The following is an 18,101-nucleotide window of genomic DNA, read 5'->3' on the forward strand; positions in this document are numbered from 1 at the left end:
TAGTGTATAGGATTTCCTAATAGCGCCCCCATGCGCGCTCACGATTCTACGGAAGCCGGCAGACCAAACCAGCGCATTCAGCTCGGCAAAGAACTCATGCTCTTCCTCAACACTGAAGTCCTCAGACATTTTTCTTTCGTTTGTTTCTTTCTTTGCACAGGTAAACAGCACATTTCTTCTTCTACGCTTGCATTATCGGCAGACCAGACGCTGAATGCGCACTTTCTTCCGGTTTGGTCTGCCGGCTTCCGTAGAATCGTGAGCGCGCATGGGGGCGCTATTAGGAAATCCTATACACTACTGTTTATGCTCTAAAAACATTCTAAATGACTTCGTTTCGAGTAAATTCTGGATGCTACCCACTCAGGACACTTGGATTACATTGGACGAGCAGTATGGAGGAATATTGACACGTTTTTTGTGGACTTTTATGGACCTTTCTGTCTCAGGCGCCATGGACCTCCATTATTTGAATGTCAGCAGACAGCAAGAAGCCTCCCAGATCTCCAGATGCATTTGAGATATCAAAAAAGTACTCCAGAGTGTTGTTCAGCATGGAGGTGAGTAGAAAATGAAGGCTAATCATGTTTTGGGTGTACTATTCCTTTAAGAGCAGGAGCCCCTGTGGTATTATCTAGCCATGAAATAAAAAAATAAAAAAAAAAACACATCTACATAATACATGCTGAGCAACGTGAAAAATGCATCCTCCCACCAGCTCCAAAACAACTGGAGCTGCTTATTTGCTAAAGCTTAAGGGATGGCAACAGTGTCTCTGAAAACCTTCTTGAGAAAGGCTGCTGGTGCAAACGCCGTGTAAATGTAAAATCTACTGATGTGCGTAAGCTGAGAGCCAAAAAAAAGTCCCAAAAACACAAGACGCAAAAATCTAATTTGGTTGGGAAAAAAGCCTGCCAGCGGCAGAGATGATGTGTCATTTCAAATCAAATCTATTCAATGCTCTTCCTCCATCCTCTTCTTTATTTTTTTCCTTTCTTCCATTCTCCGTCAGCTTTTCTCATCTCAAACTCCACAATTTCAGCTATGCTCCTGATTAATCTGGCTTTCCTCTTTTAGCCTCATTATCAACAAGCGTCGCTCAATTAGTTTGAATTAGCTCTGGAATATTCTGCTTTTATAACTCTTGTCCATGACATATTTATTACCCCGTAATTCCAGTTTTCAGCAAATAGCCTCAGCCTTGCATTTACTCTAAGGGAGATTATGCAGCCATTAGCTCTTTTACTAATTCATAACAGTACAGAAAGAACAGCACAATCATTAAAGAGTGAGTGAACTTCAGATAGTAATGTGAGGATGCAGGAATAGAGGAAATGAAAGAAATGGAGGAAACATCTAGACTAGATGGAGAATTATGAGAGCACAGGAAGAAACCGTTGAATAAAAACATACATGCCAGGCAACATTAAAACTCACAAAGATCTCAAAACCCCCAAAGTGGATTTTGGCTACATTTTTTATGAAGGTAAAGTAGATTTTTATCCCCTGATTTTTTTTTCTGTCCTTTGAAAAAATAATAATATATATATCCCAAAACTTGCTGCAGTACAGAACTGTTCAATAAAAAAAAACAAAAAAAAACTGAATGTTGTAACTGTAACTATACAGTCACATGTTTACATCACTTTTTTTCATCACAGTGTTTTTTTTTCATCATAGTATTTTTGTATCACTGCTGCTTACCTTTATCAAGGCTGCACATTAAAAAAATTAAAAAGTCTAGAGTGTGTACAAAATGACAAAATAAATTGATTGTCAATAAATACAGATTTACAATAAAACTTTAAAAACATTAATGTCAAACATTTTTTTCCCCAAATTAAAGAAATTAAAAAAGATACATTAAATGAAATTTAATAGACTTGTGTAACTTACAATACAATACAACTACATAAAAAAGCTGAATAAATAGATTCTTTTTTTTTTTTAAATTGACATAAAGTGGCAATTTTTGAAACATCAAAAATGTTCTATTACTAATGTGTTCAGATATACAACAGAAACAAAACATTTACATGTACCTAAGTTAGAAAGACCCAAAACGAATAGAAAATCAGACAAAGGATTTTATTCACTTTTTTACCTATTCCTGCGAATTACTGAGGTTATGGCTTTATGGTGGCCGCTCCTATCTGGACTTGTGTCTTTTAGCCACTTTGTCACTAATTTTGCTGTATAATCACTGTGATTATACAACTTCTTAAACTAATATTTAAGGTGTTGCTTTAATATTCTGAAGTCATGTAATTTGCTCTTCCTTTAAACTGGTTTGTGGAGTGCACTAGTTCCCCCCATTTGAAAATAACACACAAAGCATTATGCTGCCAACCCCGTGCATTAAAGCTGGAATGGTTAGGTTTAAAGGATGCAGGCATCCCTCTTTTTTATTCAAATCTGTAGCTGTGATCATCTTGGCGCCCAGATTGTTTTAGTTTAATAAAATATAATACATTTATGAAAAATCTGAGTCCTTGTCTTGAGGTACATTTGTAAACTTAACTTTCTACTTTTGAAATATGGGCCTCTTCCTGACTGAGTGATCTTTCAGGTTAACCAGTCAGTCTACATACGCACCCTCACTTATGGTCATCAGATCTAGATAATGACCAAAAGAATGAGATCCTGGATACAAGCGCCTGAAATGAGCTTTCCATGCAGGGTGGCTTGGCTCACCATTAGAGACAGGAGCTCAGTCATTCAGGAGGGGCTCAACATAGAGCTGCGTCTCCTCCGCATAGAGAGGAGTCTACTGAGGAGGTTCGGACATCTTTATTGGATACACCCTAGGCCCTTCCCCCGGGGGGTGTTCGAGGGCACATCACTACGGGAGGAGGCCTAGAGGATGACGGACTATGTCTCTCGACTGGATGAGCTAGAGTTATCTGTGGAGAGGGAAATCTGGGAGTGTCTGCTGAGACTGCTGCCTGTGTGATCCGTTCCCAGATAAGCCGCTAGACAACAACTACAAGTAGTAGCACCTTTGGGACAGTTTCAGCCCTCTTTGCCACAATTTTCTTTTGCTTTGTTATTGTTCTTTTTTATTGTTTTGGCGGGGAGTTACTCCAAAACATTTTCTTTGTTGGGACATAAAGACAGTCTTTCTTTTGAGCATAGTCTGACTGAAGTACCATGACACCAGTATACCCAGTCAGGCCTGAGTTTGACCTACATTTGAGCTTGTTGTGACAAACATAAGGAGCATCCAGTGCACGTAGCACCTGTGACTCAGAGACTGTCCCTTGTTAAAGACTGTGAAGCTGTTCTAGACATTACCAAACGCTGATAAATCACAATTTTATCTGAAAACCTCACCTAGCACCATGCATTTTGAGCCATGTTGAGGTTCATAATTCTCTTCAAAATAATCTAGACTGGCCTAAAACAGGAATGATAGTCTGATAATTATTGCTTATAAGAATCAATGTCAAGGCCACAGGTTTCAGTAAAATCTATAAAAGACCTTCAGATACAGTATCTGCTGATCTGTTCATTGAGACAAAAAAGAAAAGAAAAAGACTTTCGACTGAAGCAAAACATGGTGGATAATTTAAGACCAGCCTATGCTTACTCAGAAAATTACATTTACCGGTATTCTCATCTGTAAAGTTGCCTTTGTAATGGCAAACAGAGAGTGGGGTTCAGAGTGGTGCTGGCAAACTGCCATCAGTCCAAAAGGAGGATAAAACAATAGCAAATGCTAATAATTGCTGGCATAGATAATATTGCAGTCTGCTTGGCTGTTGTCAACAACCATTAATGTGGTTAACTTCCATTAGAGTAAAATCATACTCTCTTCAAACTTTAAATATTATGCAGACCTTTACAGGAAGCACTTCTTCATGAAAAATGTAAATAATTTCTTGAAATTTCCAATAGAGTTGTAAGATCAAATATTAGAAACTATTAAAGAACTGTAGCTATGACAAACGCCCTGGAAGATTGCTTTTTTGGACATCTGAAAACACTATCCAGAGACAGAGGGCTTTGATTAAGAAAAGTGTTTAATGAGCTCTGTTTGGATCAACAGTCAGTGTCCAATAAGTAATTATAGCTCCAGGGAGGAACATCTATAATATAAAGGCACAAAATGTACGGAAATGTTCATACGCTGTTGAGATGATGACCCATTTGATCTTTCATTGAACTTGGTTCTGCAAACAATGAGATGTTGTAAGTGGAAGGTCTCCAAAGATCTCTTTAGGAGAAATGCAGGTTTTTAAATGCTGCTGATTTATATGTTTTTAAACATTTTTTTTTACCAAGGATGCCAATCATTATGACGGACACTGTAGTATGCTTACTGATGCTTTTGCAGAGAGACTAATGCAACAAGGTGAGCAGAAGGGACACTTACACTTCATTTGCTTCACCACAGGCTTATTGGGCTCCAGCCAATGCTGAAAGAGAGAAAAATAGGACATGAATGAAAATAAAAAAAGGAAACCTTAAAAAATGACAAGGCAAATAGAAGCGAAATTACCATCCTTAAATTACTGTGTGCTTATTTAATATCTAAAATAAAGTTTCCTAGTTAAACCTGTGTTAAAGATCATGTCACGTTGGTTGTGTTGTTCTTATTACATCTCTTTGCAGGTGATGAAGCAGACTGAAGTTTTTTTTAACGTTATCTCCCTTTTATCTCCTCTTTCTTTCATCTTTTCTCCTTTTTTTCTGATTTTCCTTTCCTGTTAAATTGTAGTGTCCATATAATCTGTAATACTCCCTGCATGAATTATATTAAAGCTATTTATATGCATAAATCAAGCGGAACACTATGGTGATAGCCGTATTGCTCCACTTGTGAAAGCAAAATCTGTTGGGCTCTTTTTGGCATCAGGACAATTATTCTTATTGCCACATAGCCAGACAGGACACTGTAAGAAAAAAAAATCATGTATTAAGGTCTTTTATCCTGATGAATAAATTTTTTGTTCAATGTTAACAGCAATGATATTGAACAAAGTGTTACATGTTGAAATCAGAGAAGCTGGATTTCAGCAAAGGTTCAAAGATTACACTGAAAAATCATATTTAATTTCCATTTTTCCCAATTATTTGATTTTGTTGTCATTTTAAATCCATTTCTGTTTATTTATGTTTTTTTTTGTTGCAGTATTACACACAAAATAAAGGTTTTGCTCATACATACTCCATAACAGCAGCATGAAAAATCACTTTTTTTCTATACACTTCCTGTATAAATTACATGAATTAAGAACTCCTCAATGTGTTTGCTTTATTCAGATATCCATCTATGAGGTGAGATTTTTCCCAAGGCTGCTTTCTGAACAGATAGAGCCTAAAAAGAAATATTTTCTTCAGAATCAAGCTACTGTGTAAAATGACCCCCCCCCCCATTCCCCTCCATTTTTTTGTTACATTAGATCAGTAAACTTAAAACAAAGCGAGAAAAGAAGAGAATAAAGCTTATTTACATCACAATGGGAAATTTGTATTTAACAGACCAGATTTAACTTGAGTTTTAGGTGTATTTTCAACTTCCTTACACAGGTTCACATTACTTCTGTTGCATCTTTCCTCTGAATATAAAATGTCAAGTTTAGGAAGATCTGCTGAATTTTTTTATTTTTCATTTTGTCCTATTTTTGGTCGATTTAGTTGTGTACTTTCCAACAATATTTTCACTCTGAAAAACTGATGCGTTTTGCTCACTGTAAATTCAGTCTAGCTACAGTAAATGAAGCATCTGGTGTCGTCTGTTCGTGTGGGATGTTTGAAATATGGAGAGTGATCTTGATTATTTGTCACTTCAGTCTGTAATGCACTCACTGCTGCCTGAGTAACATCTAGCAGAGCGCAGCTGAATAAGTTCAACTATTTTCTCTCAGTGAGTTTTATTCTGTTTGCAGTTGTTTGTTCCTGAGCTGACTATTTTGGAGCTGACTATTTCATTTGCTTAATACTGGTAAAATATTGCCAGAGGCTGCAGGAGGCAGTCCTGTAAGATCTAGTCGAAAAACAAGCAAAACTGATTGTTTAAAACTCTAAACTCATTGATAAGCAATGAGACAACAAAACAGAACTATAAAAAAGGAGAATTGAAAGAAACTTTATTTAATTCCAGTCAAATTGCATGTTGTTTTGTGGTCTGATAGGGAAGGGGTTAGAGAAAGAGAGGGAAGAAATTCAGCAAAGGTCAGTCTTGTGTGGAAGATGCCATCATAGTTTGCCAGTTGGATACAGTTGATTTGAATTTAATTTGTTGTGCAAGGTTCCTCTAGGGAAAATCTGTTTCCAGGTTTGACCTAGTACATGGGTCTCCAGCCTTTCATAATTGAAGAGCCATTTTGCTTTTGATCTGGCTAAGCAAAAGTCATTTAGAGCCGCATAATATTACATACTACATACATACAAAATATCTGCCATAGTTAATCTGTTGCCATCTTAAACAACCAACAGTTTGTTTCTATTTGTAGCTTAAAATAAGGAAAAAACATATAACGATTAATGAAGATGAAGCATGAATTTTCTTCTATAGCGTAATATTTGATGTAAAAAGAAAAATTATATGATATAGCCAATATTTTTTCAAACTAAATAACATCATGTCATTCTGTTGTGATAATTCAATTCAATTATTATTTATAAAAATCACTAAAGCTTCTAAAATTGGCATTTATTATTATAGTGCATTAGTTAGTTCTTTATATAATTTTTAGCCACTATAAAGAGCCATCATAGAGGCCCCAAAGAGCCACATGTGGCTCCGGAGCAGCAGGTTGCAGAACCCTGACCTAGTGGAAGCATTCAAGCTGCACCTAAATGACACTGACTGGGAATAACTACTATAAAAGAAAACTGGGTTGAATTGAGTGAAGTTTAACTGAATCTTCCACACATCTGCTAAATGCCTGAACCCATTCATTTGCAATGTTTACAAGCCTTTTAAAAGGTGTAATTGTAAGAATTATTGGACATTGCAAATTTACATTTTAACAAATTTTTTCTTTTGCATTTGACAGATCCCTGAAGCTCAGTGGATAGCTTAGAGTTCCTCACAGGGGTACCTACTAAACTTGTTTAACAGCTTAATAAAGAACATGATTTCTTAACATTTGCTCACATAAAATTTTTATTTTTCTTTTTCACAACAGTTATACCCAAACCTGACTTAATGATGGGAGAGACAAATTATCAGTGATAAATAATAAAGATACTTTAAAAAGTTTGTGGTTTTGGTTGTGTGCTTCTGTGTTCGGATAATTACCCTTTGCTTATCAGGATCTACGTATCGAATACCGAAGTAGTCCCTCTCCAGCAGGTTATAATGATTACACACATGGTCCAACAGGAACTGGCCTCTGGTCTCTTTCTAGAAAGCAAGAAAAAGGCAAAACAAAGTGTTCAGTAAGATTTACTGCTAGATATCAGCCTCTAATTCGATGTACAATCTGCAGAAAACAACAAAACACATAAACAGTTGCATCTGTAGATATTATGACACAAAAATTCAAAAGAATGATCCTCAGCTGCCCCATAAACATTATTTCACTTAAGTATAAGTCGTTAACTTAAAGCACTGTGTCTGCAACTTTTTGGCCTCTTGGTGCTGATACAGTTGCTGTGGTTATACTGTTGACTCAGCCTCTATAGTTCATAAACACAGGGCTGGCTCAAAGCAATCAATAGTATTTCTACATTAATCACCTCCACATCTACACAATTTATAAAAAATTTAACTTTCTGTGCACAAAAATGATCATACAACCAAGTATGTCTATATCTTATTTACACACTGATGCCCTTCATTTTTTTTTGTTAAATTATAGATGATAGTTAAAGATAAAGCTGTAAAATCTGTATTACTCTGGGGCTTCATCATATCCAGGGACGTGCAGAGGGGGGGGCGGAGGGTGCTTGAGCACCTGCCCCTTTGTCCCTGATTCTCAAAGTGCCCTTTTGTAGGGTTTATTATTATTATTATTATCATTATTTTTTTTATTTATTTTTTTTGCGTGTGTGTGTGCGTGTGTATTTGTGTGTTTGTGCATGTCCAAAACAATTATAATTTAGATCTACTGTTCCATGGTAACCGTGGCAGGTCACATGATATACTGGATCATGTGACCGGCCGCGTCAGCTTCACACAACGTGCCCTCAAGCTAACCTTACTACCGTGACGTGCCCTGCTGCTGCGGATAACCACTGCGACTCCAGAAAAAGTAAACAACTGGTCAGGTAAGTAGGTGCTGCAGTGGTGTTAGTTTGTGCAAGGTTTATTGTTGCAAGATGAGTAGACTGACCGAGTAAAGTAAGCAATGAGCATCCTCTCTGCTGTGTGCAATTTGCACACACCTCTCACAAGTTATAGCCCTAGCCAGCGGCGCAAAAACTGGGTATGCACTATAGGGCACCGGTACTGGAGGAGGCGCAGAAACGATCATGGTAAAATGATCCCGCCAGTCATTTTTAAATGCTTTGATAATACTTTCATTGCCCCAGAATGTAGGTAGGTAGTTGCATCCCTGCCGCTATCTAATTGACCACCACACACGCACAGCGTGCTATGGGGAGGAAGTACGTCAGGTTTCTGTTGTTGTTACTGCAGAGAGATATGTATCTTACTCTCAAGCAGGTGTGTTTTCTTCCTGTTTTATTTCACTAAAACTGTGCAGTATGCATATTCACATCATTTTGGACCATTACAAAACAAAAATAATTAGAGTTTTGAATTTCTAAACCTCTCCTTTATTTACACAAAAAAATAAATATGCCCATATAGGCTAATATGCATACAGAAAAATTGTATAACTTTTGGACCCTTGCTGTCATGCGCAAACTTAATAGTCAAACTAAATAAAAGCAAAAAAACATTTAAAAAAGTTATTTCTATATCATTTAATAAATTTTTATTTTATAGCATTAGGAATAATAAAGGGCAAAATATTAATGGGTTAAACTTGTGGCTATGCAGTACAATTTTTTTTAAAAAGGTATGCAATGTCAATTTTTGTTTGTATGTGTGTTTTATGTGGATCAGATTGTAGTTTAAGTATCTTATTTCATTTTGCAGAGATGCCTTGTAAGGAGAGGAGGTTGAAACAAAAACAAAAGGAGCTGTGTGAGGCTGCAAAAGGCAGTGGATCACTCACCAGCTGGATGACAAAGAGCACAAAAGGTAAGATCAACACATGCACCAGTTATTTATAGCCATATTCAGTTAGAGAAAACAACAGTAACAAACAAATTTTCAATGTTGTTCTGTTACATTGTTAATAAAAAAAAAAACAAAAAAAAAAACTAAGGCACAGACTCTGACAGAAACTGACAGAAAGACAGAGCCACCTTCTCTCTATTGTCTTTCTCCCACGAATAATGTTACCCTTTCAGTTACAGTTACTTATACAATGTGAATATATGTTTGTTAATAAATACAGGTTGAAACCTTTAAACTTGAAGTATTGTTTGTGTTTGTGGCTTTGAATGAGCAACTGGTTTTTAAGCAGTCAGCCTTGGCAACAGACTCTAGCAATTCAGCAGTGTGGCAGGTCAGTCAGAGTGAGCCATTTTAAATGTTAGTTATCTTTGCATCTTGCATGAACACACACCACTTGTTTAATCAGCTGCTATCTCTCCCATGCTCTTTTTAGTGTCTGTACCATCAGATTAATACAGCCCAACTCAAGCAACACAGAAGCACCAACCCCCTCAACAGAAGCTGTTTCATGAGGTAAAACACACTCATTTCGCTTTGCACTGACCTCAAACAAATATGTGAGTATGTGTGATAGGGTGTATTTTGATTCTACGTTCCATTATTTATAGTATGGGTTGGTACATTTCAACCAGTTGTACAGCAAGGTATGTTTCTGTATAATGTTTTAAATCCGTGCCCCATGTGCCCTCTTTTAACTTTGAGCACCCGCCCCTCCAACGGTCTCTGCACGTCCCTGATCATATCACATGCATCACAGATTAACTTCCTTCAAGGTTGCTCTACCCATCACCATCCAGGATGAGTATATTATTTCCTTTGTTATGCAAGACCGATTGACCCAATAAAGCTCATCATTTGCCCTTGGTGTGTTTTATGTGCCCCTTACTTAACAACATACATGAACACACAAACAGATCCACAGCTTTGGCAGCATGATGGAAATAAATTAGTAAATGAGTAGCCACCAACAACAATATCAGCCAATCAGTTAACTGATCAAAAAATACATAATTGCTCTTCTCAGCTGCACTTATGCTGTTTTTAAAATATCTCATCCTCTTCTTGTCTACCCTAAAATATTGTTGCTTACTAAGGCTGGACAATAACTCATTATCAATATATTTCCTGATATAATTTCAATTCATAACAATGATATGAAGTTGACCCTAGCTGGGATAAAGTGTGATGGTATATGGAAGGATGGATATGAAGTTACCGATATTTCTATATATTTATGATTACAGCATTTGTCACTGACTGACGTTCTGGGTTTATATGTAGTTTAATGTGTTTTATTTTTTTTTAAAGAAAAATATCTCTAAAATGCTACATTAAAGAATTTTTATAAAATATGGTTATAATTTTGTATGGACATCTGTCACGGTTGTTCTTCAGTTTCTCAAAGATTTTTATTTTGCTTATATTTATATTGAAAATCACTTTATAAGTTTTGGCCATATTGAGCAGCCATAATGCATACATACAGGTACCTGTAAAAAAATATGAATATAATACAAATCTTGACTCATTTTTTTCATCTGTTTCAGAAAGAGAAAACCATATATCATTTAGATTCAAGAAAAGTATTTTAACCTTTAATTCTTGTGATTTCAATGATTATGGTTTACAGCTAAATTAAAAGACAAGAGTTCTGTTGGAGGAAAAGGTTCATTTTGTGAAAAGCTTAAGTATTGGAAACTACTAATGTCACACCTTCATCAAAACACCTGAAAATGCTTCCCAAACCTCTATATGTAGCCTTGGTAACATGATCACGGACAAGACTGTAGACTCAACAGATATCCAAGAGAGAATCACTGACATCCATGGATTATCATGGAATTCATTTCATTATTTATTTAAATTCGAGTGAAGGGAGAAGACTGGTAGGAAAAGGTGCCCTAGCGACAGGGATAAAAGCAGGTGGGTGTCATGATGAGCAGATATATTCAGAGATCTGTCCAAAATTAGCAAAAAACCTGCATTGTATTTTATTGTCCAGCATCTAAAATCTCCAATATTTTCATGGTGATAGAGACACTCTGCTTCCGTTGTAGTAATATTACTTGATCAAACTTTTTTTTACATTCGACTGTATAAAAAGGGTAATAAAAGTCAATATGATTTGAGCTGATATTGTATCAGGATCAGTATCGGCCGCTTGTCAAAGCCGCGATATCGGTATCATATCGAAAATAAAGAGTGAACACGGAACACCCTTAAAAAGCAGCTCCAAGAAAATCATCACGCAAGAATTTGTCGGAAGTTCCCAAAATGTGTGATGGTTTGGGATGCCTTGTCATCTGCTGGTGTTTTTTTGTTTTTTTTCCGATGTCCATAGTTAACCTACAAGGTCCAGTGACCATGGTATTACCAGTGGTGTAAAAAGTACACACATTTGTTACTTAAGTAGAAGCATAGATACTGCAGTTTAAAAACACTCTGCTAAAAGTTAAAGTATCAACTTGACCTCTTTACTCAAGTAAAAGTGAAAAAGTATGTGCTCCAAAAACAACTTAAAGTATAAAAGTATAAAGTAACCTTTAAAAAATCAGCCAGATTCCTCTATATGAATTGAAAGCTCAATTTTTCGACTATTTCGAAAAATTATTTGAGATAGAGCCAAGGATGAGGGAGGTCTTGTTGGTCTTCATCTCCCGATACGCTCTTGCCTGTGTCCGACCTTTCAGACATTTCAACATCTTTTTCTAAATCCAACATTGTAGCATGGCATAGACAATTCACGTTTGCAGTATGAAGATCACCTGCTTGCTTCTAATAATTTCCTTTAGCTAACCAATGAGTGTTTGCGTTATATGACTCATCCAAATACACTAGGTTTCACTAGATGTGAATGGCGCCAATGATCTGCATTGGATGGCGCACATGATGTTAAATAAATATTTATAAACATAAACCAAGAGTAATGAGTAACGTTTGTTTTAAAAATGTAAAGAATAGAAAGTATAGATAAAATGTAATGATTAGAAGTCAGAAGTAGGAAGAAAAAAAAGTAATGAAGTGAAGTATAGATACCTAAAAAGTGTACTTAAGTACAGTAACAAAGTACGTCATTACTTGACACCTCTGGGTATTACTATTTGACTGATCACCAAACTGGCCTGACCTGAAACCCATAGAGAATCTATGGAATATTTTATAGGAGGAAGAGGAGTAATATAAGAGCCAACAAAGCTGAAGACCTTAAGGCGGATATTAAAGGAACCTGGGCTTCCAGTTAACCTCAGCAGAACCACAGGCTGACCGTCATGCCATGCCCCACTTATACATTTATTTATAAAAGAAGCCCCATGGATCTATTCAGTGCATGGGAATAAACACACTGTTCAGGAGCAGTTTAGAATATATAAATATTTGAATGATCTTATGTTACATGGTAATAAATTATCTATATATTACCATGTAATATATATCATCATCATGAAATTTGTTAGAATTCATGAAATGAAATGTTTATCTCTGTCTAATAACTCTATCCACAAATAAGTTCCATATTCTAAAATATTCAATAAAAATATAACCTTTAAGATTCCAGATATTCTATTTTTCTTGCTTTATACCTGTATCTGCATCCTGTATCAAAGCTACTCTCTTTTCCCTCAGACATCCTCAGCAACAGTAGAGAAGTTAGGCTCTCTGTCAGCAAACCAGATCTTAATTGCACCTAAAGTCATTAGCTTTCCCCGCTTCTTCTGCAGACATTTGCAACTAAATTGCATTGTAAGATACTGACACCAGCTTTATTGACTGAAGCTGGTGATTCAAAGAATTAACGATCTAAGTATGTAGTGGTCACTGCATAGTTTAGAAGCTTAGCTTGTAAAAGAGAACCATAATGAATTAAATAAATAATCACAAAGCTAAATATCTAAAACAATTCTTTTCAAAATTATGGTTACTGTCATTTTTCACTGGTCATTATACTGTATCTTCTCTTTTTCCACCTTGCAACCTAAAAGTGAATCATAAAAAAACAGCATTTAATATTAAAATAAAAAAAAGGTGACAAAGAATAATCTATTTACAAAAAAGAAAATGCAATGTTGAAACAGCAAAAAAGATTTAATAGAAAAGGTGGCATAAGCACAAATTTATATATCTATATAATTACAGCACCATCCCAGATTACTGGAACCATCGGTTGTCTCTGATTTAAGCCTGTTTTGTTGCTATGACCTGGATGACTCAGAATTTGTACTGGCACACTGGTGAATAAGTACAAAGAGCATAAAAATACATTTATCTTCAATTGGTTTGTGCAATAAGTCCAAAATAATCAATGTATAAAAGTATCTTCAACATAGATGATTTATGTCTATGCGTGTGTAGGATTATGGAATGAATGTTTAAAACCCTTCATGTCAGAATACCTGACTTTAAAGTTTACAATTATCTAAGCTGAAAAAAAACATGAGTATGAAATGCAAAATACATGAATTGGAAATTTCAGGTCAATGCTTCTCTCAATGGAGCATAATTAAACATGAAACAAGCACGTTGCACAGAAGAGTTCACATATAGTCAACTCATCCCACAAGCATACTGCAGGAGGCCTGCCATGGCTGATTTGTATCATGTGATGTAAAAAATCAAGTGCTAACTAGAAAAAAGAAAATCTCTATTTATGGGATTTTCCCTGAAGAAACGTAAGAGTAGGTGTGTATCTAAATATGTTATTTGTTTGACTATTAGAGGCATAGAGGATGACGTTTTATTTCTGGGTGGATCATCTAAATAAGTGGTCCTCCTAATTGTCTTTTATCATTCTGGTGATTTTTTTACATAAAACCATCCTACCTTACCGCCCCCGCTACCTTTTTTTGCGCATGCGCACTTTCAGCCATAAAGGTGAGGTGAGCTATGGTTTCAGGTAGTCATTGAAGCTCACCTTTTTCACCGCGGTTCTTTCTAAATGGCCGAGGGTCGTAACACAAATAGTGTCTACGAAGTGTATGAGTTGAAAAGAAAGGCTTCATAAGAGGCAGATATATCCCGGAATGCTTTGCATGGAGAGCTCCCCTCGCAAAGCATTATGGGATTTGCTGACACAGCGGCCCACTGTCGCCATAGGCTGCTGCTACCAGACACAGCGAATAATAACAAAGATGGCGCAGGCACTGCGTAGTGGAGGAGGACTTACGGACCAACGGGAAGCTAAAGCAGTGATAATCTGTCCGAATGGTAAGTTAACTGAATTTTGCTATAAATTTCAATATATACTCCCCTGCTCTATATAGTGATTTAGGGATTTAGGGGATAGGGTGGAACTTTGGGCACAGTAAGCTTGTAAGAGCTATGAGAAGAGCAACTTTTAAACAGAGAGTGCGCAAGGAGAAAAGGGCTCTTGGATGCATTTAATAGGCGTTCCCTCTCGGGAGGGTACAGGTTTGTGGAAGTTTTTGTTGCTCAAATTTGTGAAAATCCTACACAATACCTTTAACAACTTACATCATAACAGATTGAAATCATACAAGCTTTAGATTAGCATTTCAGCAAACTGATCTATGCAAAAACTATTCAGCAAACACAAGAAAAGCGTCTAATTAGGGTCATGGGACAAAATAAGGAGCCCCTATAAGGGTCTGAAATGGACCTCTTCACACAGTAGTATTTCACATCTGGTCCACATGATTAATACATAATTGCTTAGCACAAACACAATGAACACCATCGTCAGACCCAAATAACCTTTTGATGCCTTAAGAATGACGACTATCGCAGCAAAACGGAGATGGACCATAAAACATTTAAATGACCAAACAAACATACCAATATCAGGGTGGAAATTTAGGTATAGAAAGTCCTGGACCCAGTCAAAAACCAGGTTTTAACCTTTTTAAGACCCTTTGAGTGACTTTAAATGAGGTTTAAACACAAGAAACATCTACAACATTTCACAACTGAAAATGGACTGATGTAAAAGACTGAAGAACGGCTAAAAGACAATTTATTTCATTATTTCAGCCCATTTGACTGCTAGCTGCTGGAGCCTTCTTAGCTATTTTCAACTAATGGATTTTCTATTATTACTTTAATTAATAAAATTAGAATATCTTTTTGACTGCCTTAAATCAAGTAATTTTCTTTTTAAGAAACAAGTAAGTTAAGAATGTACATGCAGGGTCTAAATGCATAGCAAAACAAACTAAACCAGCATTCTATTAATTCAAATCTGATATTGACACCACATGCCTTTATGCAAAACACCTCATCCTATCTAACACTGAGCTGTAAATATCAGCAGTTTCTGATCTCTGTGACCTATGAGAGAGTCTTGCATCACGTCTCATTGTCAGGCTTCTCAGAAGTAGCAGGTCCACATTGACCACAAATTAGATATTATATGTACCGGAAAGTGACAGTAGAGGGTCAATTAGACGCTTGTCTCTGTGGATACAGGCGTGATCGTCTTTATGAGGATCTACTGTTGGAGTCTTAGTGTAGGGGGTTGATAATCAGTGAGTACTGTAGTTATTTGAGGGTGCTTGTCTTGCAAAACACTGGTACTTTTTTGATATTGTTGAATATATGGGAAGGTACACAGTGGTTTGTCCATAGAAATAAAAGAAATGCAACAGGAGTGTGTGTAAACAGATATGCTTTTATCTGTATAAAATCCATATTTCTGTCAGTGTGTGTTTGACCATATCTCCTTTGGATTTACAGCGGATCTGTAACAACATTGCTATCAAGCTGTTAAATATAACAAGCAAACACAAACAGACACAGAAGGAGAAGGAAAATAGAAGAATCAGAGGGAAACAGGAAAGCTTAGAGCACTTTCCAGCGAGATCATCAAACACCTTCCCTCTGTCTGGTTCTCAGGGCAAACAGGGGAAGAACAGAGGTGGACAAATGCCAAGTAAGAGGAGAGAAACCCTGACCAGACAGAGAGTGAAACAGGGCCAAACATGCTGAGAGGCTGAAAGGGAGAGAAAGCAAAAACACGGCTAAAAAAAGAAAGCACATAACAGAGAGATAGGAAGGCTGACTAGTGAGGCAAAAAGAAAGAGGAAAAGAGTGGGAGAGAGAGAGATAAAGAGTCTATGTCATGTCCAACAAGGGCAAGATACATATTTTATATTTCCAAAGGCTAGGCATTAAAAATTAAACCAGTCATTCTGTCTTTACATGATCTCACCTAATGACAGCAAAGTACTCACTCTCTCTGACCCTCTCAGTCCACTCTCTCTCTCACACACACACACACAAGCACACACATGCACTAAGAAAGAGCAGCAACAACGAGTGTGTTCAGTTTAGCAGAAGCAAAGTGCACTTTGACATTTGTTTGGCACAGACCCAGCCGGTAGAGTTATTTTGTGTTAGTAAAACATCACCATTACAGCCAGCTAAGTTCACATGCTGGCCAACAGGAGGTCTACAAAAACAGGTATAAATAAAAATGTTAGGGTCTCTGGGGTTTTGCTGTTTTTTTCTGGTGTGAGTGAGCTTTGTGTCACAAAGAGGATCTTGATGATGACTGAGCCGGTGTTGCTGCCAACCTGAGAAAATTTCTCAATCAAGATGACTAGCATGTACATAGGGAGGCAAAGGATCATCTCTCTTTGCCCAGGTGATTAATAATAATAACTAAACTTAACTGATCTCACGTTGGAGAGATGTATCTCTGCATTTATTCCATCCCCTTGGGGAGCAGTGAGCTGCCATTGTGAGGCACCTGGGGAGCAGTGTGGGGTTAAGGGTCTTGCTCAGGAACCCAGAGTGGAGGCTGTGGGGATCGAGCCAGGTAATTGCAACCTGTGTGGACTCTGTTATTGTTCCAGACCACCAGGGAACCCCAGTTTGTCTCCAGTTTTCATTGACACGGTCTTACCAGTGTGCAGCTCCCAGTCTTCATCACCTGCCTGCCCGCTCTCCACCACAACTTCTCTTGTAGTACCAAAGCTCTCGGATCTCACTCGCCTTCTCCTGGACCTCTGGTGTACAACCTGCAAAGCCCACCGAATCAAACCCCTACAGATCGATGCTACCTCCCCTTCATCTCTCAAGTAAACAAATCAATTAGTCAAATCAGTTGTCATCAACCAACTCCTTCTTGATCAGTCTGCTTTGTCCCCTTACACTGAGGAAGTTCAACTTACTTTCTGCAATTGTACACCTGCTTTGGTAAATAAAACATGAAAACTCACCGGTTCTCCCTGGGATTCTGCATGTGGGTCAAAGAAACTACAAACCAATATGACAGAATCATCCAGAAAGGCAGACCCAGCAGAATCTCCCTCCATTATCATTTTGCCAATTTCCCCACACCTGAGCATTATGCAGGTGAAATTGGAAGGTTTTGTGGATTCCTGTTACAATGTTAAATAGGTTTCAGTCAATTCCCCTAGATCTTTATTGGTTGTTAAGGATAAAACCTAGTAAGTCTAATTCTCTCTCTCCTGCCTCACCACCCATATGACCACTCCGCTTCCCTCCAGTAGGCTGTATAACCTGCACGGGCCTGAGAGAGAGAGTATGGAGAGGTACATAATTGAGTCGGTAGCTGCTGGAATTATCCACACCTCTACCTCACCTGTTGGACCAGGTTTTTTCTTTGTATGGAAAAAGGATGGATCACTAAGACCTTGCATTTATTACGGGGGCCATAACAACATAACTGTGAGAAATACATATCAACTTTCTTTTCTCTCAGAAGCTTTTGCACCAATTCATGGCTCACATTTCTTCTCCAACTTGGATCTCAGAGACCTACCAACTTGTCTGAATCAGAGACCCTTCTAGGTCATTTTGAATATCTGGTAATGCTTTTCAGTCTCACAAACACACCTGCAGTTTACCAGTCCCTTGTGAATGGCATCCGTAGAGAGTTTTTTAAAATCAGTTTGTATTTGCATTCATATTTTCTCCTGGACCT

At 37.2% G+C, this 18,101-nt stretch overlaps 1 protein-coding gene across 6 annotated transcripts in view; it reads right to left on the reverse strand.

The window, feature by feature from the left end:
• frmd3 (FERM domain containing 3) overlaps window positions 1-18,101 on the reverse strand; it is a 62,458-nt gene that overhangs the window by 26,747 nt on the left and 17,610 nt on the right. For all 6 annotated transcript variants that reach the window (XM_038305471.1, XM_038305446.1, XM_038305462.1 and 3 more), the window contains exons 2-3: window positions 7,250-7,354; window positions 4,376-4,418 (exon numbers count right to left, since the gene is read on the reverse strand). In XM_038305471.1, the coding sequence (XP_038161399.1) occupies window positions 4,376-4,418; window positions 7,250-7,354 (148 nt within the window). The remainder of the gene's footprint in view (window positions 1-4,375; window positions 4,419-7,249; window positions 7,355-18,101) is intronic.

Source organism: Cyprinodon tularosa, unplaced genomic scaffold (assembly GCF_016077235.1).
Source record: "Cyprinodon tularosa strain WSP-4 unplaced genomic scaffold, ASM1607723v1 ctg115, whole genome shotgun sequence".
Classification (NCBI taxonomy): domain Eukaryota; kingdom Metazoa; phylum Chordata; class Actinopteri; order Cyprinodontiformes; family Cyprinodontidae; genus Cyprinodon; species Cyprinodon tularosa.